Source organism: Balaenoptera musculus, chromosome 19 (assembly GCF_009873245.2).
Source record: "Balaenoptera musculus isolate JJ_BM4_2016_0621 chromosome 19, mBalMus1.pri.v3, whole genome shotgun sequence".
Taxonomy (NCBI): Eukaryota; Metazoa; Chordata; class Mammalia; order Artiodactyla; family Balaenopteridae; genus Balaenoptera; species Balaenoptera musculus.
Genome location: NC_045803.1, coordinates 193,209 through 213,454, shown reverse-complemented (window position 1 = coordinate 213,454; position 20,246 = coordinate 193,209). Strand labels below are relative to the sequence as shown.

The window sequence follows — 20,246 nt, the reverse complement described above, 5'->3', positions numbered from 1 at the left end:
TCTGGGGCCACCTGTAAAGACTGGAGCTCACACCTCTCCATGAGGTGGTTGCACGTGTCATCCCCACTTTACAGATGGGAAAACTGAGGCTCAGATAGGAAAGCCGCGCATCTCGGGCAGAACCCATGCAGCCGGACTCGCAGCCACCGTCCACGACACAGTCCAGGGCTCGACCTGCACCAACGCTTCACCTCAGCCCCGCGAGCCGCGGGAGGATCGTGACCCCGCCTCCATCCCCGAAGGGCGGAAGGGAGGGCCCCGGGGGCGGTATCCAGGCGCCCCCACCTTCACGGAAAATGGGTGGCTCCTCGGGAGCTCTAGCCGGCCCTCTACTCAGACCTGAGGCTCCTACGGGGCAGGAGGCTCAGGCCGGTCGCCCCTCTAGGCCGCGGACTTCCGCACAAGCCCGAGGTAGAGCCCGCACCGCCTCAGCTCCGGAACCAACTAGCCGACCCCGCCGCGGCCCCGCCCGGACCGGAAGCGCAGGAGTCCTGGCGTTCGGCCTTCGGGGTGCCCTGAGCGGTCGGCTCTTGGCGCCCAGAAGACTGCCATCTCCGTGGTTCTCCAGGCCGGCGCGGCGTCAGGGTCCCTTTTCTCAAAAGTGACCAGAGGAGGCCGGTACGGAGAGGCTTGAGAAAATGAGGTTCTGCCCCGGGTCCGCCCCAGACTCTGCCGGGTAGTGCAGCGGCGGAGAACCTGGCGGGAAGGGAACCGGCGATCTTGTCCAGGCTTGACTGGGCCTTAGGGTTACCATGGCGACCCCTCATTCCCCCGCCTCCGCAGGGGCGGTGGGAACTCCAGCTTCCGGGTGAAGCTGGAGCCTTCCTGCGATTCGCCATCGTCTTGGAGACGCATTACGTCATCCAGGCAGGCACTCACTTGGATTCTGGTGATTGGTCGTTCCCAGGGAAGGGCGGGGCTTCCGGCCTAGGTCCAAGCTGTCAGTCGGTTCCAAGTGCAGGACTGAGGTAAGCCGGAGCGTCCCCCCAAAGGTTTAGGCCGTGTCCTTAGACCCCCGCAAGATCCCCATGGCCGGGTCCTCCCGCTCCGTGACCAGTAACTTAAGTTCCCGCCTCTACTTCCGCCCAATCCGGATGCCTGGTTCTCCCCCCAATTCCTGCCTCTGAGTCCCCCCCAAATCCAGGTCTCTGTTTCTCTTGCAGGTAAGGCCTTAGATTCCCCTTCGAGTCCAGGTCCCCATTTCTCTCCCAATTTGTGCCTCGCACCTCCAAATCGCAGCCACCAGAATCTGTATCTGTGAGACTTCTGATTTCATATATCTGGTCTCCAAGATTTGAGATCCTGTACCCACTAATTCTGGATATTTGGATGTTCAAAATGTGTTTCTGGATTTATCCTTAACCCAAGCCTCTGAGACCCCTGTTAATACCCTGTCCTAAGGTTTCCAAATCCAGCCCAGTTCCTCCTCCCCTCTAGTCTTTACCCCAAGTGCTGCAAGTGAGAAGACAGGTCCGGATTTGATCCAGCGTTGCCACCCCCGTCCTGCACATTCTGCCCTGTTGCCTCACTCCTGCCCCCAATTCCAAAGAGCCACCATGAATGCGTGGTCCTAATTTACAGCTAAGCAAACTGAGAATGGGGAAGGGGCTTAGGCTGGCCCACCTAGCAGGTGAACTGGCCCAGGCACCTCCCTTGCCTTGAGGTCTAGACCTTCCGCTCCTGTAGCACGCACCCAGGCTAAGCCAACCACTCCTGTGAGCCCAGGTTTAGACTCATGGTCAGTGGCCAAGGCAGTGAGAGGCCCAGGACAGTGGGAAAGATCAACTTGTTCTCTGCCAGGCAGCTGTGGGAGGGGGAGACACAGTCCTGCAGGAGTTAGAGGAACAATAAATATGCTTGTTTGTTCGCATTCACTTGTTCCTTTGTTTGAGCAGGTTTGGAACCAAAGAGACCATCTTTCCTCAGTAATTACATGGTTACTGGCTCAGCAGCCTTTTCTTTAAAAAGGGAGAAGCCTAAGGCACAGGGAGAGCCCCTCTCTGGATCATGCTAGATCCAGTGGAAAGGCCCAGAGTTGACTGAACTCATTTGTTTATTGGGCACTTTGTATGTTCAGAGATCGGCGGCACTGGGGGAGACATGATGCAGAGATGGTGGAGAGGCCAGCGGAGGAGGGAGAGAGAGGTCAGGCTCTGGGGCCAACCACCTTAGAATCCAGCTCTGCCCCCTTTTGCTGTGTGACCCTGGGCAAGTTACTGCACCTCTCTGGGCCTCCCTGACTGCCTAATCAAGTTGTTCTGAAGAGCAAATGGTCTGATTCCCAGACTCCTAATGCCTACCTGGCATTAGGAAGGGGTTTCCCCAGGCTGTGGCCAGGAAGAGGGGCAGACTCAGGTAAGGAGGTGTTCTGAACAGGAGACAGCAGGACTCTGGGTCTGGAATTGGTGTCTGGTGGAGGAGGGAGGCCCAGCCGTTCGGTGTCTGCCTGAAGCCCAGAGAGGGAGCAGCAAGACTAGGGAGAACTGCCCCATCCATCCTTCCATCCATCGTTTTTTCAGCAGTTACTTGTGAGCAGATACTGTGTGCCAGACTCAGTACTTCCAGCTGGGGACACAGTGGGGAAGAAACCAAACAGCCTCTACCCTCATGGAGCAGTTAGAAAATCAGGGCAGAGGAGATGGCCAGAGCTGGTCAGCCCAGAGTGAACATGATGCACCAGGAATGCAAAGGGGCTTCTGCAGACTTTCCCCCTCCAGCCTGAGGAACACAGCACCAACATCCCTAGACTTATGGGATCAGACTCCGGATTTTGTGCCTGTGTCCTGGGGACCTGGGGAGGCTGGACTGTCTCAGGCCTGGCAAGTAGTGTGTGATCGTCAGCTATGCAAGGTGACCCCCTACCCTGCACCACATAGGGCTTTACTGCAGGACCTCTCTCCTGCCCTCCCATGCATGGTGGGTCACTCCTGTCAGGTCTATAAAGATGCCCATTATCAAGTGACCGCTGACAGTCAGGCCACAGGCTCCAAACTCACCTTGTCTGATTTAGTTCTCATTTCCACACTGACAGGGGAAACTGAGGTTCAGAGAGGGTGGGCCCCTGCCCACTTTTGAGGAGAAAGAGGCAGGGTTGGGGGGCCCCTCTGGATCCTGCTGAGTGTGAGGGTGCCTGGTGCCTACTCCCAGCCTCCCTGTTTTCCCCCAGTCAGCACCTCCCCAGCTGTGTCCCCCAGGACCAGGGAGGGCCCCCAATGATCAGAGAGGGTCCCTCCAGGTCCAGGAAGGAGCCTACTTAGCTCCTCCCCATCCCCACAGACCCCAGTAAAAGGCCCGAGGCTGCTGCTCTGTACATACCAGGGCAGAGGCCAGGGATAAGGCCACAGGCTGCAGTGGCTGGGGCCCTTGGCCTCTCTGGGTGCGGCTCCCAGACTTCAATCCACCAGAGCCTGAGGTCTCACCCGCTGCCCAGACCAGCTTCAAGGCCTGTGTCCCCCTTAGCAGTGGCATGAGCCGTGACTGACGACGACAGTCCAAGGGCACCCAGAGTTTCTGGTCTGAAACGCTCCTGGAATTGGGATAGGGATAGGGCCGAGCCTTTATAGTCAGTCAGTATCCTTTACAATCAGTGAACAAACATCGCGGCTGCTGAGCAACTGTAATGTGCATGCCCCGAAGGTGTGCAAGTGGGGCTGGTGCGGACAAATGAAGGACCGCCTGGGTCATGTGGCTGGGCCCCTTCGGGTCTGAGAAGGGGAACTCCCACCCTTGGAGGTTGAGGTGGGCACCTGGAGGTGAGGAGCCTCAGGCGCCTTGGAGACCAAGCTCTGCCAGATGCCGCTCCCTGCCATCTGCAGCCAGCATGGGTGTGCAGCTACAGTGGTCGCTGCCTCTGCGAAGCCCGCCGAGGAGGCGTCCACAACCCAGCTCGGCTCCAGAGTCTAGGCGGGGGATGTGAAGTCTTGGCACGTGCTCTCCACGCAGACCACCGGGGTCACTGGGTGCGGCTGCAGAGTGGGCAGGGCACGCACCACCGTGCCTACCCTGCACTCGATCAGTGACCTCGGCAGCACAGACCCCAGCTGGATCAAAAAGGGCGGGGGCTGTCCCCCAGGCTCCTCCTCCAGGGCCCCTCCCTGACCCCCTCCCGCACGCGGTAACGGGGCAGGAGAGGCGGGAGCCAAAGAGAGACAATGGTCGGTCGGAGGCTCAGGCCCCAAGCAGCCCAGAGCACGCGAGTGCTGGGGAGGGGGACCCGCGAGTGGTGCCCGCCCACGCGCGCGGGACCCGGACCACAGCGGACAGCAGTCGCGACGCCCTGGCTTCACTGAGCCGCCGGGTCCTGCAGCGCTTGCTTGTATGGGCAGCGACGAGCGCGGGCCAGACTTTTGCCCTCATTAGACATGGCGGCGTTGACCTCATAGAGACCTCTGCGCCTGTGCAAGGCACCCCCCCCCCCCCCCAACCCCGAACTGGCAAGTGCTGGAAATTGGACATCCGCCAGGCACAGCCTTTGGGCCCGCTTCTGCAAGTACGCATGCGCGGGGGGTTTACGGTTTCCATTTGGCCCAGAGGGTGCCTTTACATGCTCGCTCCGGATTGGTCTGTAAATACGCCTTGTTCTGCGCACGCGCCGCCTTCGGTGACCCGGAAGTTCTCGCCTCCCTTAAAAGCGTCGGCCCGCAGCGCGCGGCCTTTTCTTGTCTGTGCCAGGGCGTCGCGTGGTCCACGCCGAGCGACCGAGACGTCTCGGCTGCGCCTTAAGGTGAGGCTGCCGCGGAGTCGGAAGTCCGAAGGCCGATTCAGGGTCTTCCGGGAGCCGTGGGTGGGCCCCGAGACCAGGGGCTTCCCTCGGGCAGGGGACAAGGATGGAAGCGCGGGGAAAGTTACTCTCGCCCCGTTGCTGATGCCCCGCCGCCGCCGTAGCCTTGCCCCCAGCGGACTGGGGAATGTTGGTCTGGTGTCTGTAGTTGTACTTTATTAATTATAAGAAGTTTCCGTTATCCTTACATGCACGATGCACACTTTGGTCTGGACACGCTTTCTCCTAAATAGCAGCCTCTAATCCCCCCGTCGGGGTCGGACACCAAACTCGACCTTTGCACTGGTAAAGCGCAGAATTAATACCATTGATCCTTCTGTTTTACTGATGAGGAAGCTGAATCCACAGCGGCTTGTAGACTCTCCTAGGGTTGCAGAGCTCTTGAAGAACAAGGTTGGGATTTGACTTCGAGCGGATGCAGCGTCAGGGCATTTGGCATCTCCTGCCCGTCTCTGGGCCGCCTTGCAACCGTTGAGGGGGTGCCTGCCAGCTGTTGGCCTCATAGTTCCTGGGTGAGAGACCGGTGTTTCTTGCTGACAGATGAGTGGTTTTCTTAAGGTTCCACAAGGTGGCCTCAGATGTTCACAGCCTTTCTCGGTTCCTGGTAACTTCCCAATTCTCAGGTTGTGCGCTAGCCTCGGAATCCGTGGTGAGTATGCCTGGGCTTTGACAGTTTCTGTCCCTAGGATGACGGAGTGGGAGACAGCTGCACCTGCAGTAGCAGAGACCCCCGACATCAAGCTCTTTGGGAAGTGGAGCACCGATGATGTGCAGATCAATGACATTTCCCTGCAGGTGAGGGGGGTGTAATGATTGTGCTCCCCAGCTGGGGGTGGGTCACTTGAAACTTGTAGCTGTCCCACTAAGTAGAGTTGAAGATGGAACAGGTGAAGGAGGGATCCCTGGACCACCACCTCCATCGTGTCTGTTTTTCCTTGTATCCTGTTAGAGGTTGCTACAGTTTTTGTCAGGAGATGGTTCCTTCCTCAGGGGGAGTATCACATCCCACAAGTTGTTTAGTTAATTGTTTTGTAGTGAAGTACACATAAAGTTCACCATGGTACCTTTTATTTATTTATCTTTTTAGTTTCATATATTTTATTTTTTAAAGGTTATCTATAAGATTTGAGTGTTTTTATTTTACTCAAGTGTTGAAGATGACAAGGACAATATTTCATTCAGGCTATAAAATTTTATTTAAATTATATGTTTTAGAATTAAATAAAAATGGGCAGTATTCTTTAAGTTCAGAAGTTGTGCCTTGGAGAGACGAGTCAATTAAATTATAAAGATTCAAATGCCTAAAAATCTAAATGCCTTACCGTTGTTCCTCAGTATCTGAGGGGTGTTCTTTCTAGGAGCCCCCAAGTTTACCAAAATCTGCAGATGCTCAAGTCCCATAAAGTGTAAGGGCCTTAAATGTAGGCAATAAAACGTAACTTCAGTCTCATTTATACATTATATGTATGTGTCCCAGCACCATTTGTTTTTTTTGTTTGTTTTTGCAAGAAAACCCTTTTATTATGATTAAAGGGTCAGTACACCAAGATGACATAGCAATCCTATATGTGTATGCACCAAACAACAGAACTTTGAAATACATGAAGCAGAAACTTACAGAACTTGTAAGAGGAATAGCCAATTTCTCAATTATACTTCAGGACTTCATTATCCCTCTCCCTGCAACTGAGATAAATACTAGACAGAAGGTCAGCAAGGATGTAAAAAATCTGAGTAATAACCCCAACCAAGAGGATTGTGAAAACATTTATAGAAACTTCACCCAATGACAGCAGAATACACATTCATTTCAAGAAGCCTTACAGAACATTCAGCAAGATATACCACACCCTGGGTGATAAAACAAACATCAGCAAATTTAAACAATCAAACCAAACGTGAAACAAATAAGAAATCAGTGACAAAAAGATACCAGAAAATGCTCCAAATAGTAGGAAATGAAACAATATACTTCTAAATAATACACGGGTGACAGAGGAAGTCTCTAAGGAAATCAAGGGATATTTAGAACTGAATAAATTGTAATGAAAACTTGTGGGATAAAGCTGGAACAGTACTGAAGGAACTTTATAATACTTAATGATTTGTTAGAAAAGAAAAAAAAGTTTCAAATCAATAATCTCAGCACCCCTCAAAAAATAAAAAGAGCAAAATATAAGCAAAGCAAAGTAGAAGATAGGCTATCATAAAGATCAGAACAGAAATCAGTGAAATTAAGAACAGAAAGGTAAAGGGACTTCCCTGGTGGTACAGTGGTTAAGACTCTGTGCTCTCAATGCAGGGGGCATAGGTTCAATCCCTGGTTGGGGAATGAAGATCCCACATGTGCAGCACCATTTGTTGAAGAGAGTATTTATCCCATTGAATGGTCTTGGCACCCTTGTTGAAAATCAGTTGAGCAAGGATGTAAGGGTTTGTTTCTGAACTCTGAACTCTATTTCATTGGTCTCTATGCCTATCCTTTTGCCAGTACCACACTGTCTTGATTACTATAGCTTTGTAATAGGTTTTGAAATTGGGAAATGGGAGTTCTCCCACTGTATGTTGCCCCCATACTGTTTTACACTTGGCCTCATTAGGACTTTTGTGGGGCCTTCATAAAAAGAAATTTATGTTTTGTGACTGCATTGGTATAATGACGAATAAAATTCAGGTTTGATCATATTTTTCCCTTTCTTTTAAAAGAAATTAAAACTTTTTGTTGCCTCTAAATATATCATGGTACCTAGGCACTGAGCCTAACAGAGAATTCAAACCTGTTTTTCACTCTGAATGTCTTGCAGAGCTGTTTTCCTTCATGGGTTTGTTGGGGGAGAGGTCTGTAAACTTAAAAGGACCAGTTAGTAAATGTTCTATAAAGTCTTTGTAGGTCACATGTGGTCTGTCACATGCGTGTTTGCTTCCTTGTTTTCTTTTTCTTGCTTTTTTTTTGTACAACCCTTTAATAATGTAAAAACTATTCTTCACTTTCCCCTGGTGCTCTCCTAGGGGCTGGGAAAGCAGAAGTCAGCATGGTATCAGAGTTCTCACTCTCTTGAAAGCTGTGTTGGGCTCTACCGTGGGGCCCAACAGCTCAACCAAACGCTTGCTGGGGCATTTGGTATTCGCAGGTTTTTTTCTGGCACAGTGTGAGTCTCTGCATGGACACCCGTCTGTCTACTTGCCTGTTTGTGTAAGTGGTCCTCTCCAGGCTAGACACCAGACTCTCGTGCCTACATCAGAGTCCTCTGTGTTCTTTTCCTGTTAATCCTTGTATTTGTAGAAACTCACTGTTTGTACATGTTCTCGTGTGTGTGGTAGGATGACTTGGTGTAGGTTTCATACTGGAAATATCAGAAGTAGTCCCCACATGCACAGTTCCTCTGACTCAGCCCCCCCGAACGGTTTAGTGTTTCTAGACACTGTCTTGGGATATGTATGTATATATAGGCAGGATTGTTGAATGATTGTTTGAAACACTGGTTCTCTGGGTTAGTTCCCCCCACCCCTACCCCTTTAGGGTACATTTTTGGGTGTCAGCAATGAGGAGTGCTACTGGCATACTACAGTGCACGGGACAGCCCCTCCAGAACAGAGTTATTTGACATAAAACGTCAGTGCAGAGTGAAGAACACTTTTAAAACAAGACTGGTATCGTGGGTGGTTATCTACTTAGTTTTCCATACCCTTCCTCCCATTAGAAAGGAAGTACTCTTTTTAGTGGCCTGGTAAAGTCACTTGCTTCGGTTTTACTTTTCTGTGGCAGGCCCGTGAGTGGGCGCTACCCTGAGTGGGTGTTCAGTCTCTGTGGTCCCCTGCCGAGATCCATCCTGCTCCTGACCGTGGTCCCTTCACCCCCTCTTCCTGCTGCCCCAGGATTACATCGCAGTGAAGGAGAAGTATGCCAAATACCTGCCCCACAGTGCAGGGCGCTACGCGGCCAAGCGCTTCCGCAAGGCGCAGTGCCCCATCGTGGAGCGCCTCACCAACTCCATGATGATGCACGGCCGCAACAACGGCAAGAAGCTCATGACGGTGCGCATCGTCAAGCACGCCTTCGAGATCATCCACCTGCTCACGGGCGAGGTAGGGCCCTGAGGCCAGGCGGGGCAGAGTGCCCCTGCACACCCTAAAGCCAGCAGCCGCCCCGCCGTATGCGCGCCAGGGTCCTCCAGGTTTATGGGGTGGAGGGTCGGGGAGGGATGCCTGCCAGGTATCTGGCTCAGGGCCCCTCTCTCTCTTAGAACCCCCTGCAGGTCCTGGTGAATGCCATCATCAACAGCGGCCCCCGGGAGGACTCGACCCGCATTGGGCGAGCCGGAACAGTGAGGCGGCAGGCCGTGGACGTGTCCCCGCTGCGCCGTGTGAATCAGGTGGGCTTGGGGCTTTGGGGCACACGTGGGTGGCCAGGAACGGCCACCAGGCTCTGGCAGAATCCTGCCTGGGGCAGCAGAGGCTGGCAAGTGGGAATGTTCATCTCCGTCTGCATGTTTACCTGAGGGTCAGGTAATGAAGGCTTCCTGGATTCCCACCCCACGCAGAGCAGGTCCTAGCTCTGGGCCCTCTCCTGGGCAGCATTTGATTGAAGGGCCTGTTTCATTTGAGTATATGTTTTTACACTTTTTTTTTATTTTCTTGGACCATTTGAGAATCAGTTGCAGGTGTTTTGACCATTTCCCTGTTAACATTTCAGTGGGTGTCTCCCTAGAATAAAGATGTTCTGTCCCCACCGTCACCCCCAAGGAATTTAACAGCAAACTAACATTTGACATTACATCACTGTTCCAGTTTATGGAGCTGTCCCCAAGCATACCCTTTATAGCTGTTCGTTTTTAGTCAAGGGTTCCAGGCCAGGAACACATTGCATTTCCCTGTCACGGCTAGTTTCAAGTCACCTGTCATCAGGGACCCAGCTTCAGCCTTTGTGTCCGCACGCTTTTTTGTGCCCCTCAGTCTGATCCCAGATCTAGCAGCATGGCACCTGGGCAGCGCTGTGGGCTCCCACTGTGTCTTGCCTCAGTTGGCCTGCGGATGGCAACGTGGTAGGCAGCATTTGTTGGGTCCCAGGGTACTGGAGAGCCGTGTCCCTGCGTGGTGTAGGGGCAACCCCTACTTAGCACAGGGACCCCTGTGCTCCCTAGGCCATCTGGCTGCTGTGCACTGGTGCCCGTGAGGCCGCCTTCCGGAACATCAAGACCATTGCCGAGTGCCTGGCAGACGAGCTCATCAACGCTGCCAAGGTGGGTGAGGACACCTGGGGGGGTGAGTCTCAAGGGGAGGGTCCTCCAACATTGGAGCTAACCATCCCTTCTTGCAGGGCTCCTCCAACTCCTACGCTATCAAGAAGAAGGATGAGCTGGAACGTGTGGCCAAGTCCAACCGCTGATTGCCTGGCCGCAGCTGCAATAAACCTGCTTGCCCTTTGGGGTGGCGCCACCCACCTGTGCCGCTGTCTGTGCTCAATGGGGAAGGGTATCTGGGAGCAGGGGCTGAGGGGCAGGATGACTGGTGTTTTGGGGGAGCTGCCCATGTCCTTGGTGTGTCTTCTGGTCTCTCGGGACCTGGACTCACCAGGGGAGTGCTTGGCTCAGGAAGCGCCACTGACTCAGAACCATGGCACCTCGGGCTGCAGGCCTGGCTGCCTGGACTGTGCCAGCAGGTGTTGGAAATGAGGGGGGTGGGGTTGTCCTGGCAGAGATGTCACTGGTCTGGGGAGGGGCTTGGTGGCTGCAGCCCACCACCTTGAGAGGTGTGTTGCCAGGAAGCAGCCCCAGGGGGAGGAAGCCAAGGCCTGGGCTCTGGACCAAGACAGTTTCTAGCCCCTCGTCGTTGGCTGGACAGGGCTGGTCCGGTCCAGTCCACTGTGGGGTCAGCCTGCCTTCAACCCCCAGGACTCCAGGAGTCCCACTCTTCTTCCTGGACACGCTGCCCCCACCCAGAGCCACTGACACCCCAGGTTGCGCTCACCCCACCAGTGGCTCTAGGTGGAGGATTCATGAGGTGTTGAAGGCTGGGAGTGGTGGTGGGGATCCCCTCTCCTGATGAGCCTGGACCGTCACTGCCCAGTCAGCCTGTGCCTCCTTCCTGGCACCCCGGACATCCGGCCGAGGTCAGGCTTGGTGTTCCCTGTCCTGGGGGCGGGGAGGGCAGTGTGACAGGTCTGGTGGGAACCTGGCATCCGGAGGGAGTGGCCCCACCACAGGCACCCTCCCATGGGGAGGAGCACTTCGTATCCAGCTGCAGGTAGGGCTAGGGTTGGGGTCAGAACAGGCAAGGAAGCGCCAGCCAGAGGGAGGAAGCACCAGCGGGTGGGAAGAGCCTGCTGGCCCGCTGGGGTCTGTCACTGCGGAGTCGACTCCTGGGCTGCTGGCCACCTATCCTGAAGCTTCCGTCCTGTCCTTCATCTGCCTTTCCTGTCTGTCTTCTGTGGTCTCCCCAGGGTCTGTCTCTGCCCAGCTCTCCTGGGAGTCCCTGTCTCTCCTCTCCACGCCTGTCTGGGGTCCTTCCTGGGGTCACTCAGGTCCACCTGGCTCTTGGCTGGGGCGTCCCCCAAGTGTAGCTCAGAATCTGCGGTGCTCCCTGTCTGTCCCTGATGCTCTTCAGAACCCCTCTGGGTCTCGCCTGTGTGTCCAGATCCTCTACCTGCACGCTCCCCTTCTCGGTCCCGACTCCCAGTCTCCTTGCTTACTGGGCTCTGCTCCCCTTTCTCTGGACGCCGCTTCCCTGTGTGGGGTGATCCTTCCAGAGCCCAGCCCCTGACCCTCCCCAGACCCCCTCTGCCGTCTCCCCCCGGCCCCTTCGCTGCCTGACCGCCTTTCCCCGCAGGCCGGGTCCAGATGCCCTGCCCTCGGCCGCCCTGGCTCCGCCGCCCCCGGGTCCCCCTGGGCTCGGAGCCCAGCATCCCGGGCTCGCCGTCCACACCCCGGTCCCCCGGCAGGGGGGAGGACGAAGACGAGGGTGATGAGGAGGAAGGGGACGGCAGCCGGGGAGCCATCCTGCCGCCCGCGTCCCCCGTGGAATGCCTCATCTGCGTGTCGCCCTTTGACAGCGTATTCAAGCTGCCCAAGTGCCTGGACTGCAGCCACGTCTTCTGCCTCGAGTGCCTGGCTCGTCTGTCTCTGGCCACGGCGGGCGGCGGCGACGCGGTGGCCTGTCCCGTGTGCCGCGCGCCCACGCGCCTGGCCCCACGCCGCGAGCTGCCCGCGCTGCCCACGCAGCTCGGCCTGCTGCCCGGCTCCGCACGCGCCCCGCCGCCGCGCCAGGGCTCCGTGCGCTTCGACCGCCGGCGCGGCCTGCTCTACCTGCGGCAGCCGCCGCCCGCGCCCGGACCGCGCAAGGCCCGCCCCCCGCCGCCGCCGCCGCCGCTGCGCCTCGGCCGCCCGCTGTCGCGCCGCCTGACGCTGGCCCGCTCGGCCTGGGTCTTCCACGCGGCCGTCGCCGTGGCCGCGCTGGTGGCCGCGGGCCTCGTGGTCACGGGCCTCTACATCCTCTTCCTCATCCCGCGCGCCACCACCTCCAGCCCCGCGCGGCCCCAGCTCGTGGCGCTCGCCCCGGCGCCCGGCTTCTCCTGGTTCCCGCCTCGGCCCACGCCGGCGGCGCCCTGGACCTCCGGCTGGAGGCCGCGCCCCGTGGGCCCTGACCTGGACGCCGCCCCGCCGGGGGCTGCGGAGGACGCGCTGGAGCCCGAGGGGGTTCCCGAAGAGACAGAGACGCCGGACGGGTCCTTGGACCGCAGGTGGGGGGCGGAGGCTGGCCCTGGCTGGGCCCCGCGGGCACGCGGCGGGAGGAGGCGGTGGGGGCACAGTAAACGCGTCTGCGCCGCAGGCCCTGCCTCAGGCCTGGGGACCCCGGTGTCATCCTGACGCTCGCCATGATTCCCGTGGAGGCCTTAGAGGGCGCATGGCAAGCACGCATTTCTCTAGAGAGGCCTGGAGGGATCATTCCTGGCATCATTAGCACGGAGCAGGGACCCTCTCAAGGAGCACCCCTGACACCAATCCCTGTGGGCATCCAGCTGTGGGACCCCCATGTCTGTAAAGGTCCTGCTGGTAGGCACTCATAAACCAGCTGGGGGTACCCTCGATCCTCAGCTCTTGTGGGAGCCCAGCCGCAGAGTCCCCCTGACCAACATCGTGCAGTGGCCCTGCTAGGGGTACCGCATCCCTGATCCTCGTAAGGGTCCTGCTGAGTACACCCCAATCATCAGAGCTCCAGGAGAACGCTCATCCTTGGCTGGCACCAGAGCTTAAGTCTCTGATTTACGCATCCTTTGGGCTTTCTGCAGGTGCTGGAGGCCCCCATCTTTGGATGGCAGACTATTCCCTGGCCACACCTGTGAGTGGCCCACTGCAGGACCAACCGCCCCACTCCTCCCCAGGCTGTGGAGTTGCTGCCTGCAGGCTGAGCCAGGGTGGGATCCAGCCATCTCCATGCTGGTCCTGCATTTGCTGCATTACGCACCTGGCTGGGGCTTGGGCTTGAAGGGGGAGGTGTGGCCTGGCCAGGACTGGGGAGAGACAGCAGGGCCCGAGCCTCAAAGACTGGCTCCCACTTGGGTCCTGAGTATCAGCTTGCAATGGGGCCTCGACTTCCCCTATGGCTAGTGGCCTCTGGGATTCGCCTAATATGCTGAGGGGCAGCTGTGGTCACTGAGGCTCAAAGAGGCCAAGGTTGCCCTCTGGGTCAGCCAGTGTCATGTGATTTTGGGTGAGGGGTCGCTCCTGGACATCCCTGGCCCCTCTCCTTAGCCACTAGAGCCCTCATCACCCCCATCTCCACTCGTTAAATACTCAGCGTCGGTTACTTCATCTCCTCCAGGGCTCCATCAGCATTTTGTGGCAACCCTGCTGTACGCCAGGGTGAATGAAGCCTCAGCCCTCCCTCAGCAGGGAGAGTGGTCCTCCTCTCAGAAGCCTTCCTGGGTTAGTCACAGTGGGGTAGATAGCAGCCACCTTCTGCACAAACTGAACATGGACTTTCTGTCTCCCCCCAGGCCCTGGAGCCCCGAGTCTGCCTCACTTCACCCCAGGTTGGGATGCTGTGTGTGGCAGGTGGGCATCCAGCATTTTCCAGACAGAAATGTGACTTCTTTGGGGCTAGAGGCTCCTGTTTGATTTGTTTACATGTGTGTCCTCAGCACCTGGCATACAGTGGGTGCCAAGTAATTTTGTAGGGAGTGACAGCATTGCCGGTAACCAAGAAGCAACCCAGGAATGTCTGCGGGCATCCTAGGTTCACCCGGCTCCCAGCCACCTTGACCTAGGCATGTCAGCGGAGCTCCTTCTGATGGGAGCCGCTGCTTCCAGGTGGGAAGCAGGAGGAGGAACGTCAAAATCAGGTCCTTAGAACGGCACGTGTTAGTTATCTTACAGTTCTGCGGGCCAAGGGTGTTGAAATCAGTTTCACCAGGCTAAAGTGGAGGTGTCCGCAGGACGAGTTCCTTCTGGCTGCTCTGAGAGAGGATTTCCTTAGCTTTTCTAGCTTTTCTATCTGCATTCCTTGGCTTCCTCCTCTGTCTTGAGAGGCAACAGTGTAGCCTCTTTCAATCTCTTCCTGACTCTCCTGCCTCCCTCTTTCACTTATAAGGACACTGGGATTGCACTGAGCCCACCCAGATAATCCAGGATAACCTCTCCAACTCAATATCCTTAACTTAATCACATCTGCAAAGTCCATTTTGCCATGTGAGGTAACAGATTCACATATTCCAGGGATTAGGATCTGGATACCTTTGGGGGCCGTGACTAGGCTTACCAGAGGGTCTCCAATATGCCCCTCCTCATCCCTTCCCTCCTCCACCCCAGGCTGGGAGAATTACGGTGAGGGAGTAGAACTGGCAGGGATGGGCCCAGCCAGGGGGGTCAGAAGGGGCCCTTGGCTGGTGGTGCACAGAAGAGAAAGATGATACTTTCTGCCTGAGGGTGTTCAAGGAAGGCTGCCTGGAGGAAGAGGCCTCGGGGCTAAGGGGTAACACCAGCTGGCATTGAGGCAGGGGGCCCTAAGCAGGGAGCTGGTGGCTGAGGGCAGTGGGCAGGGTTGGCTCCTCCCTGTCCTAACGTGCTTCCTCCTCAGGACTGTGGGGAAGGGTTGCTTCTCCACCCTCCCAGCTGGGAGCCTGAGACCTCAGTCTCTCTTCCCGTAAAATGTAGCCTACCTCGATGTCTGCCCGCCCACTGCCTGCCCACGAACAAAGGGGCTGCCTGAAACCACCCCGGGGCCAGGATCACAGGGGACTCCTCCCGACACTTGCCTACCAGCCTCTGTGGCCACCTGGAGCTGTGCTCTCCCGGCCCTCCCTCTGCCCACTCCATCCCTGCCGGACGCACCCCCCCACGAATCTGCCCCAGACTTGCTCCTCCTTCCACTGGTCCCAATGCCTGTGAACACCCAAAGTGTGGGAGTTAGCTTCAGTGCCTGGCATGGGTGCCCAGGGACGCCTTTACTGGCCAGACTTTGGTTCTCGCTTCTGTAAAACGGGAGACAATAAACTATTTGCAGGAAGAATTCGTTCATCCACAAGTATTTATTGAGCGCCTGCTGTGTACCAAGGGGGGACTCGGGGCACCTTGCGAACAAGGGAGTTCGCATGGCAGATGATGTCCAGAGGGCTGAGGAGAGGAGCCATCATCTTGGCAACACTGCCTCCCCCTCCACGCTCGTGGGGCCCTCAACTCCCCAAACCTTTTGCAGGCCCTCCGCCAGGTGTCCTGCATTTGCCCCCGAGGGGCGCCAAGTGCTCCACTCTACCGGGATCCAGCCAGCCTCTCTCCTCACGAGGGTCACGGAGGCCTCTGCCCACACCACACTCGTCTCCTGTCATTGGGGCCTCTTGTGTTCAGGCCAAGGGAACAAGGCCCACGGGGGGCCCTCGCTGGACCCTGAGAGCGGAAGTGTCCAGCTTACAGATGGGGAAACTGAGGCTGGGCGGGGCAGGGCGTGGGTTCGAACAGGGACCAGAGAGCTTTCTGCAAAACACCTCCCCTCAACTCCACACCCTGGCAGGGCAGCCTCACTTTTCCTTCCTCCCCGGGCCCCTCTCCTCCTCTCATCCTGAGTCTTTCCCGCTCACAAACCTAAGCGGTGTTCGAGGCGGGGAAAGCTAGGAGGTTGTCAGCTACGCGGACCAATCGGAGGCCGCATTCCGGGCTTGGGTCGTGACCTTAATTGCCATAGCAACCTGGCCCGCCTTCGCCCCGCCGCTCTGTAGAGCTGCGCGCGCATCTTGCCCCTCCCGGAGCCTGGTGGGAGGGGCAGAGAAGGCGCGCCAGCACTGATAGCCAATCAAAAGCTTGAGACTGTCGTTGCTATGGCGATTTTGCCCGCCTTCGGCCTGTCGCGCGCATCGCGTTCAGGCCGCAGTCTAGTGGGAGGAATTGGGGGAGGGGTGCGTGTGTGTGTGTGTGTGTGTGTGTGTGTGTGTGTGTGTGTGTGTGTGGAATTGGGGGAGGCGTGTGTGTGTGTGTGTGTGGAATTGGGGGAGGGGTGTGTGTGTGTGTGTGTGTGTGTGTGTGTGTGTCCGACCAATCAGGGGCCCGAAGCTGAAGCGAAGGCCGACCTGGGAAGTGCTGGGATCCTCCGTCCCAAGGGGGAAACAGGCTCGAATGGGGAGCGTCTCCCCTAGGGGCACACACCTTGGCGGGGCAGAGCTGGGCCTGTCCTCCTAAGCTGCGGCTTCCTCTGCCCTGTCAGTCTCTGCAGAGGCTTGGGGCCAGAGGGGCCAGGAGAGACCTATGACCTGCGTCCCTCTTTCTGGGGCATGGATGTTTCCATTCTAATGGCCGTGGAAAACTCCACATTGGGTATGGGACGTCTCCCAGGAATCTTCCAGAAATCTACTCGTTTTTATTTTTAATAATAGCTTTCTTGAAATGTAATTCACACACCATACAATTTGCACATTTAGAGTGTACAATTCATCGGGTTGTTAGTATGATCACACAGTTTATGCAACCATCACCACTATCTAATTTCAGAACATTTACAAAAAGAAGCCCCATACCCTTTCGAGTCATGTCCCATTTCTCCTTTTCCTCAACCCCTGGCAACCATTAGTCTACTTTTTGTCTCTATGGATTTGCCTATTCTGGACATTTCGTACCAATAGAATCATACAGTTTGTAGAAATCCACTCTAAAAAACAGCAGTGTGTGGATTGTTCTTCCCAACCGGTGGGGCCAGCTCAGCCATGGGTGTGGACTCTGGAGCCAGAGAGATATGGGTGTAAATCCTACTCCTATTATGGCCTTGTTCTTAGCCCTTCTGAAACTCACTCTCCACTTGGGGAGTGGTGGGGTGTACTCTTGGCCTTGGGCTCTCCTGGCTTCACTCAGGCCGTGCTCCCTGCTCTCAGGTACTGGTGGGCTGTGACAGGGCTGAGGGTCTCTGCTGGATTTTGAGGAGCCACAGGAGGCCAGACACAACAGGAGCAGATGGGCCCTGGGGGCTTGTCCTCTGGCCAGCCTTGCTTCAGGCCAAGCATTTGTCCCAGTGAGCCGTGGACCTACTCAATCTCTGTCGCATGCTGAAATTTCATCTCACAGTTCTTTCCTTATCTCAAGGGGCACCTGTGATATTTGCCAGGCTCTGGGCTGGCTGCTGAGGTTGTAGCAGTGAACAAGAAGGTCACAGATGTTCTTATTTCTCTCTTCCTTAGAAGTCACGTTCCAGGGCAGAGCTGGACAGTCCACAGCCAGACAAACCATTCATAGTATTCTTTAGGTCAAAGCTAAGTGTTCTGTGGAAGACAAAGCAAAATGATGTGACAAAGACTGTCGGGGGCCCAACCTCGATGGTGGGGTCAGGGGGTAGGAGCACAGATGCCCAAACAAGGCAAGTAGAGGCCAGGGAACAGCCTGCAAGGCTGAGAAAATGGCAAGAGCAAAGGCCCTGATGCAGGGACAGGCTTACTGGTGCCACCGTGAGGAGCAGAGGGCCATTGGAGGAGGGCTGGCCAAGACGGACAGGAGTGCGGGAGGGTTGATGTTGGTAAAGAGCACTTAGTGATACGTGGGTTCTTTTGTTTCTCTTTCTTTTTTCTTTTTGTTATTTATTTATTTATTTATTTATTTATGGTTGTGTTGGGTCTTCGTTTCTGTGCAAGGGCTTTCTCTAGTTGTGGCAAGCGGGGGCCACTCTTCATCGCGGTGCGCGGGCCTCTCACTATCGCGGCCTCTCTTGTTGCGGAGCACAGGCTCCAGACGCGCAGGCTCAGTAGTTGTGGCACACGGGCTTCGTTGCTCCGCGGCATGTGGGATCTTCCCGGACCAGGGCTCGAACCCGTGTCCCCTGCATTGGCAGGCGGACTCTCAACGACTGCACCACCAGGGAAGCCCTCTCTCTCTTTCTTTCTTAAGGTATTATTTAGGAAGCCAGTCTAGGTACTTTATGAGCTTCATGTTCTCATACTTGAGGTATCCCCAAGATAAGGAGGCAGCTTATTCTTGAGAGATGCTGCCTGTTTTCCAGGGGGTTTAAAGCCTCATCGTGTTTTGTGCTAAGAAGTAGGCTACAGTTGGGACCTCCCAGGTGATCCAGTGGGTAAGACTCCACGCTCCCAATGCAGGAGGCCCGGGTTCAATCCCTGGTCAGGGAACTAGATCCCACATACATGCCGCAGATGAGACCTGGAGCAGCCAAAATAAATAAATATTTTTTAAAAAGGGGGGGGCAGGAATAGAGACACAGACGTAGAGGACACGGTTGGGGGGGTGGGAAGGGGAAGCTGGAACAAAGTGAGAGAGTGGCATGGACATATATACATTACCAAATGTAAAATGGATAGCTAGTGGGAAGCGGCCATGTAGCGCAGGGAGATCAGCTCGGTGCTTTGTGACCACCTAGAGGGGTGGGATAAGGAGGGTGGGAGGGAGACGCAAGAGGGAGGGTCTACGGGGATATATGTATACGAATAGCTGATTCACTTTGCTATAAAGCAGAAACTAACACCATTGTAAAGCAATTATACTCCAATAAATATATTAAAGAAAAAAAAAGAATTAGGCTACAGTCTTGAAGAAGACATTGATCTTTCTGCCTGTGTTAGTTTCTGCCTCAGCCTTTTCTATTGTCATATATTGTTGCTGGGAGAATCCGGCACTGCACTGGGAGGGGGGACACCTGGAAGCTTGTGCCTGGTCTCTCCTAGAACCTGCCCTGTATGCCTCTTTCCTTTGCCAATTTTAATTTGAACCTTTTCATTGTAATAAACTGTAACTAAGAGTTTGAAAGATTTTCTGAGTTCAATGTGTCCTTTTAGTCAGTCTTCGGAACCGAGGGCTCTGAGGTAGCTCCTAGCCGTCTTGCAGGGCTTGGCAAGGCCACCTCCTTCCAGCTGCTGACTTGTGATGGGAGGGCGCCCTCGCGATCTTCGATCTTCACCTGCAGGCAGCGCTGGAGTCAGTCGCACTGCAGCTGCTGAGTGTGGCCATCCCCATCCTCTCCTCCAGCAAATTCCTTCCAGCCACCTTTGTTTTACATGCCGCTCCTCTGGTTAAATTCTTCAGCTCTATGACTTCCTAATCAGGGGTCAGCAAACTTTTTCTGTAAAGAGCCAGATAGTAAATATTTTCACCTTTGCAGGATGTGAAGTTTCTGGTCACTGCTCAACTCTGCCACCATAGAGTCAAAGTACCATAAACAATATGTAAATGCATGGCCGTGGCTGTGTTCCAATGAAACTCTATTTATGGACATGGAAATATGAATTTCATGTAATTTTCATGTCATGAAATAGTATTCTTTTGATTTTTTTTTTCAATCACTAAAAAAAGTAAGAACTGTTCTCATTTTGGGGACGAGACAAAAACAGAAAATGGCCTGTATTTGGCCCACAGGCTGTAGTCTGCTGAGCCCTGGCTTAAATTACTCACGACTCTCGACTTTGATTTCCAGGTATCCCCAGAAGCGAGTGTCCTTTCCTGACTGGTTGTGTGCATGTGGTCTGAGAAGCATCATTCACGTCTGCACCAGGCTGGAGTATGGCTCTTCTGATCCAGCCCGCTCTGGGTGGTCCCCCCAACCCCCCATGGCATACAGACTTGGCTCATCAACACAGGTGGCCCCTCCCTTGCCCAGAGGCCAGTCCAGAGCTTGATGCTCCCAGCAGTTCTGGACTCCCCCCCAAGCAGAGTGAAGGGCTCTGTAGTGGGAAGAATAATGCCCCCCAAAGATATCCATGTCCTCATCCCTAGAATGTGTGAATGTTACTTACCTTATATGGCTGAAGAAACTGCAGATGTGATCGAGGATCTTAAAATGGGGAGATTATCCTGGATTCTTTGGGTAGGCCCTCAGTGCAATCACAAGTACCCTTCGAGAGGGAGAGAGAGGAGACAGAGAAAGAGATGTGACGACGGAGGCAGAGATTGGAGTAATGTGGCCACAAGCCAAGCAAGGCTGGCAGCCACCAGGAGGTGGAAGGGGCAAGGAACAGATTCTCCCCTGGACACGACGGAAGGCACGTGATCCT

At 55.5% G+C, this 20,246-nt stretch overlaps 2 protein-coding genes across 5 annotated transcripts; both read left to right on the top strand.

The window, feature by feature from the left end:
* The first annotated feature begins 4,587 nt into the window (after positions 1-4,587).
* Positions 4,588-10,218, top strand: RPS5 (ribosomal protein S5). Of its 2 annotated transcripts, none has more exons than XM_036833159.1 (6): positions 4,588-4,723; positions 5,467-5,575; positions 8,657-8,866; positions 9,025-9,153; positions 9,922-10,020; positions 10,098-10,218. In XM_036833159.1, the coding sequence occupies exons 2-6, from the start codon at positions 5,468-5,470 to the stop codon at positions 10,164-10,166; spliced, it is 615 nt and encodes a 204-aa protein (XP_036689054.1). In that variant the 5' UTR covers positions 4,588-4,723; position 5,467; the 3' UTR covers positions 10,167-10,218. The 2 variants fall into 2 exon arrangements, with proteins under 2 accessions (XP_036689054.1, XP_036689055.1); XM_036833160.1 differs by having other exon boundaries at positions 4,634-4,723; positions 5,454-5,575.
* Positions 10,219-10,349: 131 nt separating this feature from the next.
* Positions 10,350-20,147, top strand: RNF225 (ring finger protein 225). Of its 3 annotated transcripts, none has more exons than XM_036833152.1 (2): positions 10,350-12,515; positions 19,670-20,147. In XM_036833152.1, exons 1-2 carry the CDS (start codon positions 11,617-11,619, stop codon positions 19,869-19,871), a joined length of 1,101 nt encoding a protein of 366 aa, XP_036689047.1. In that variant the 5' UTR covers positions 10,350-11,616; the 3' UTR covers positions 19,872-20,147. The 3 variants fall into 3 exon arrangements, with proteins under 3 accessions (XP_036689047.1, XP_036689046.1, XP_036689048.1); XM_036833151.1 differs by lacking the exon at positions 19,670-20,147 and adding an exon at positions 13,065-15,325; XM_036833153.1 differs by lacking the exon at positions 19,670-20,147 and having other exon boundaries at positions 10,350-13,193.
* Positions 20,148-20,246: the final 99 nt, after the last annotated feature.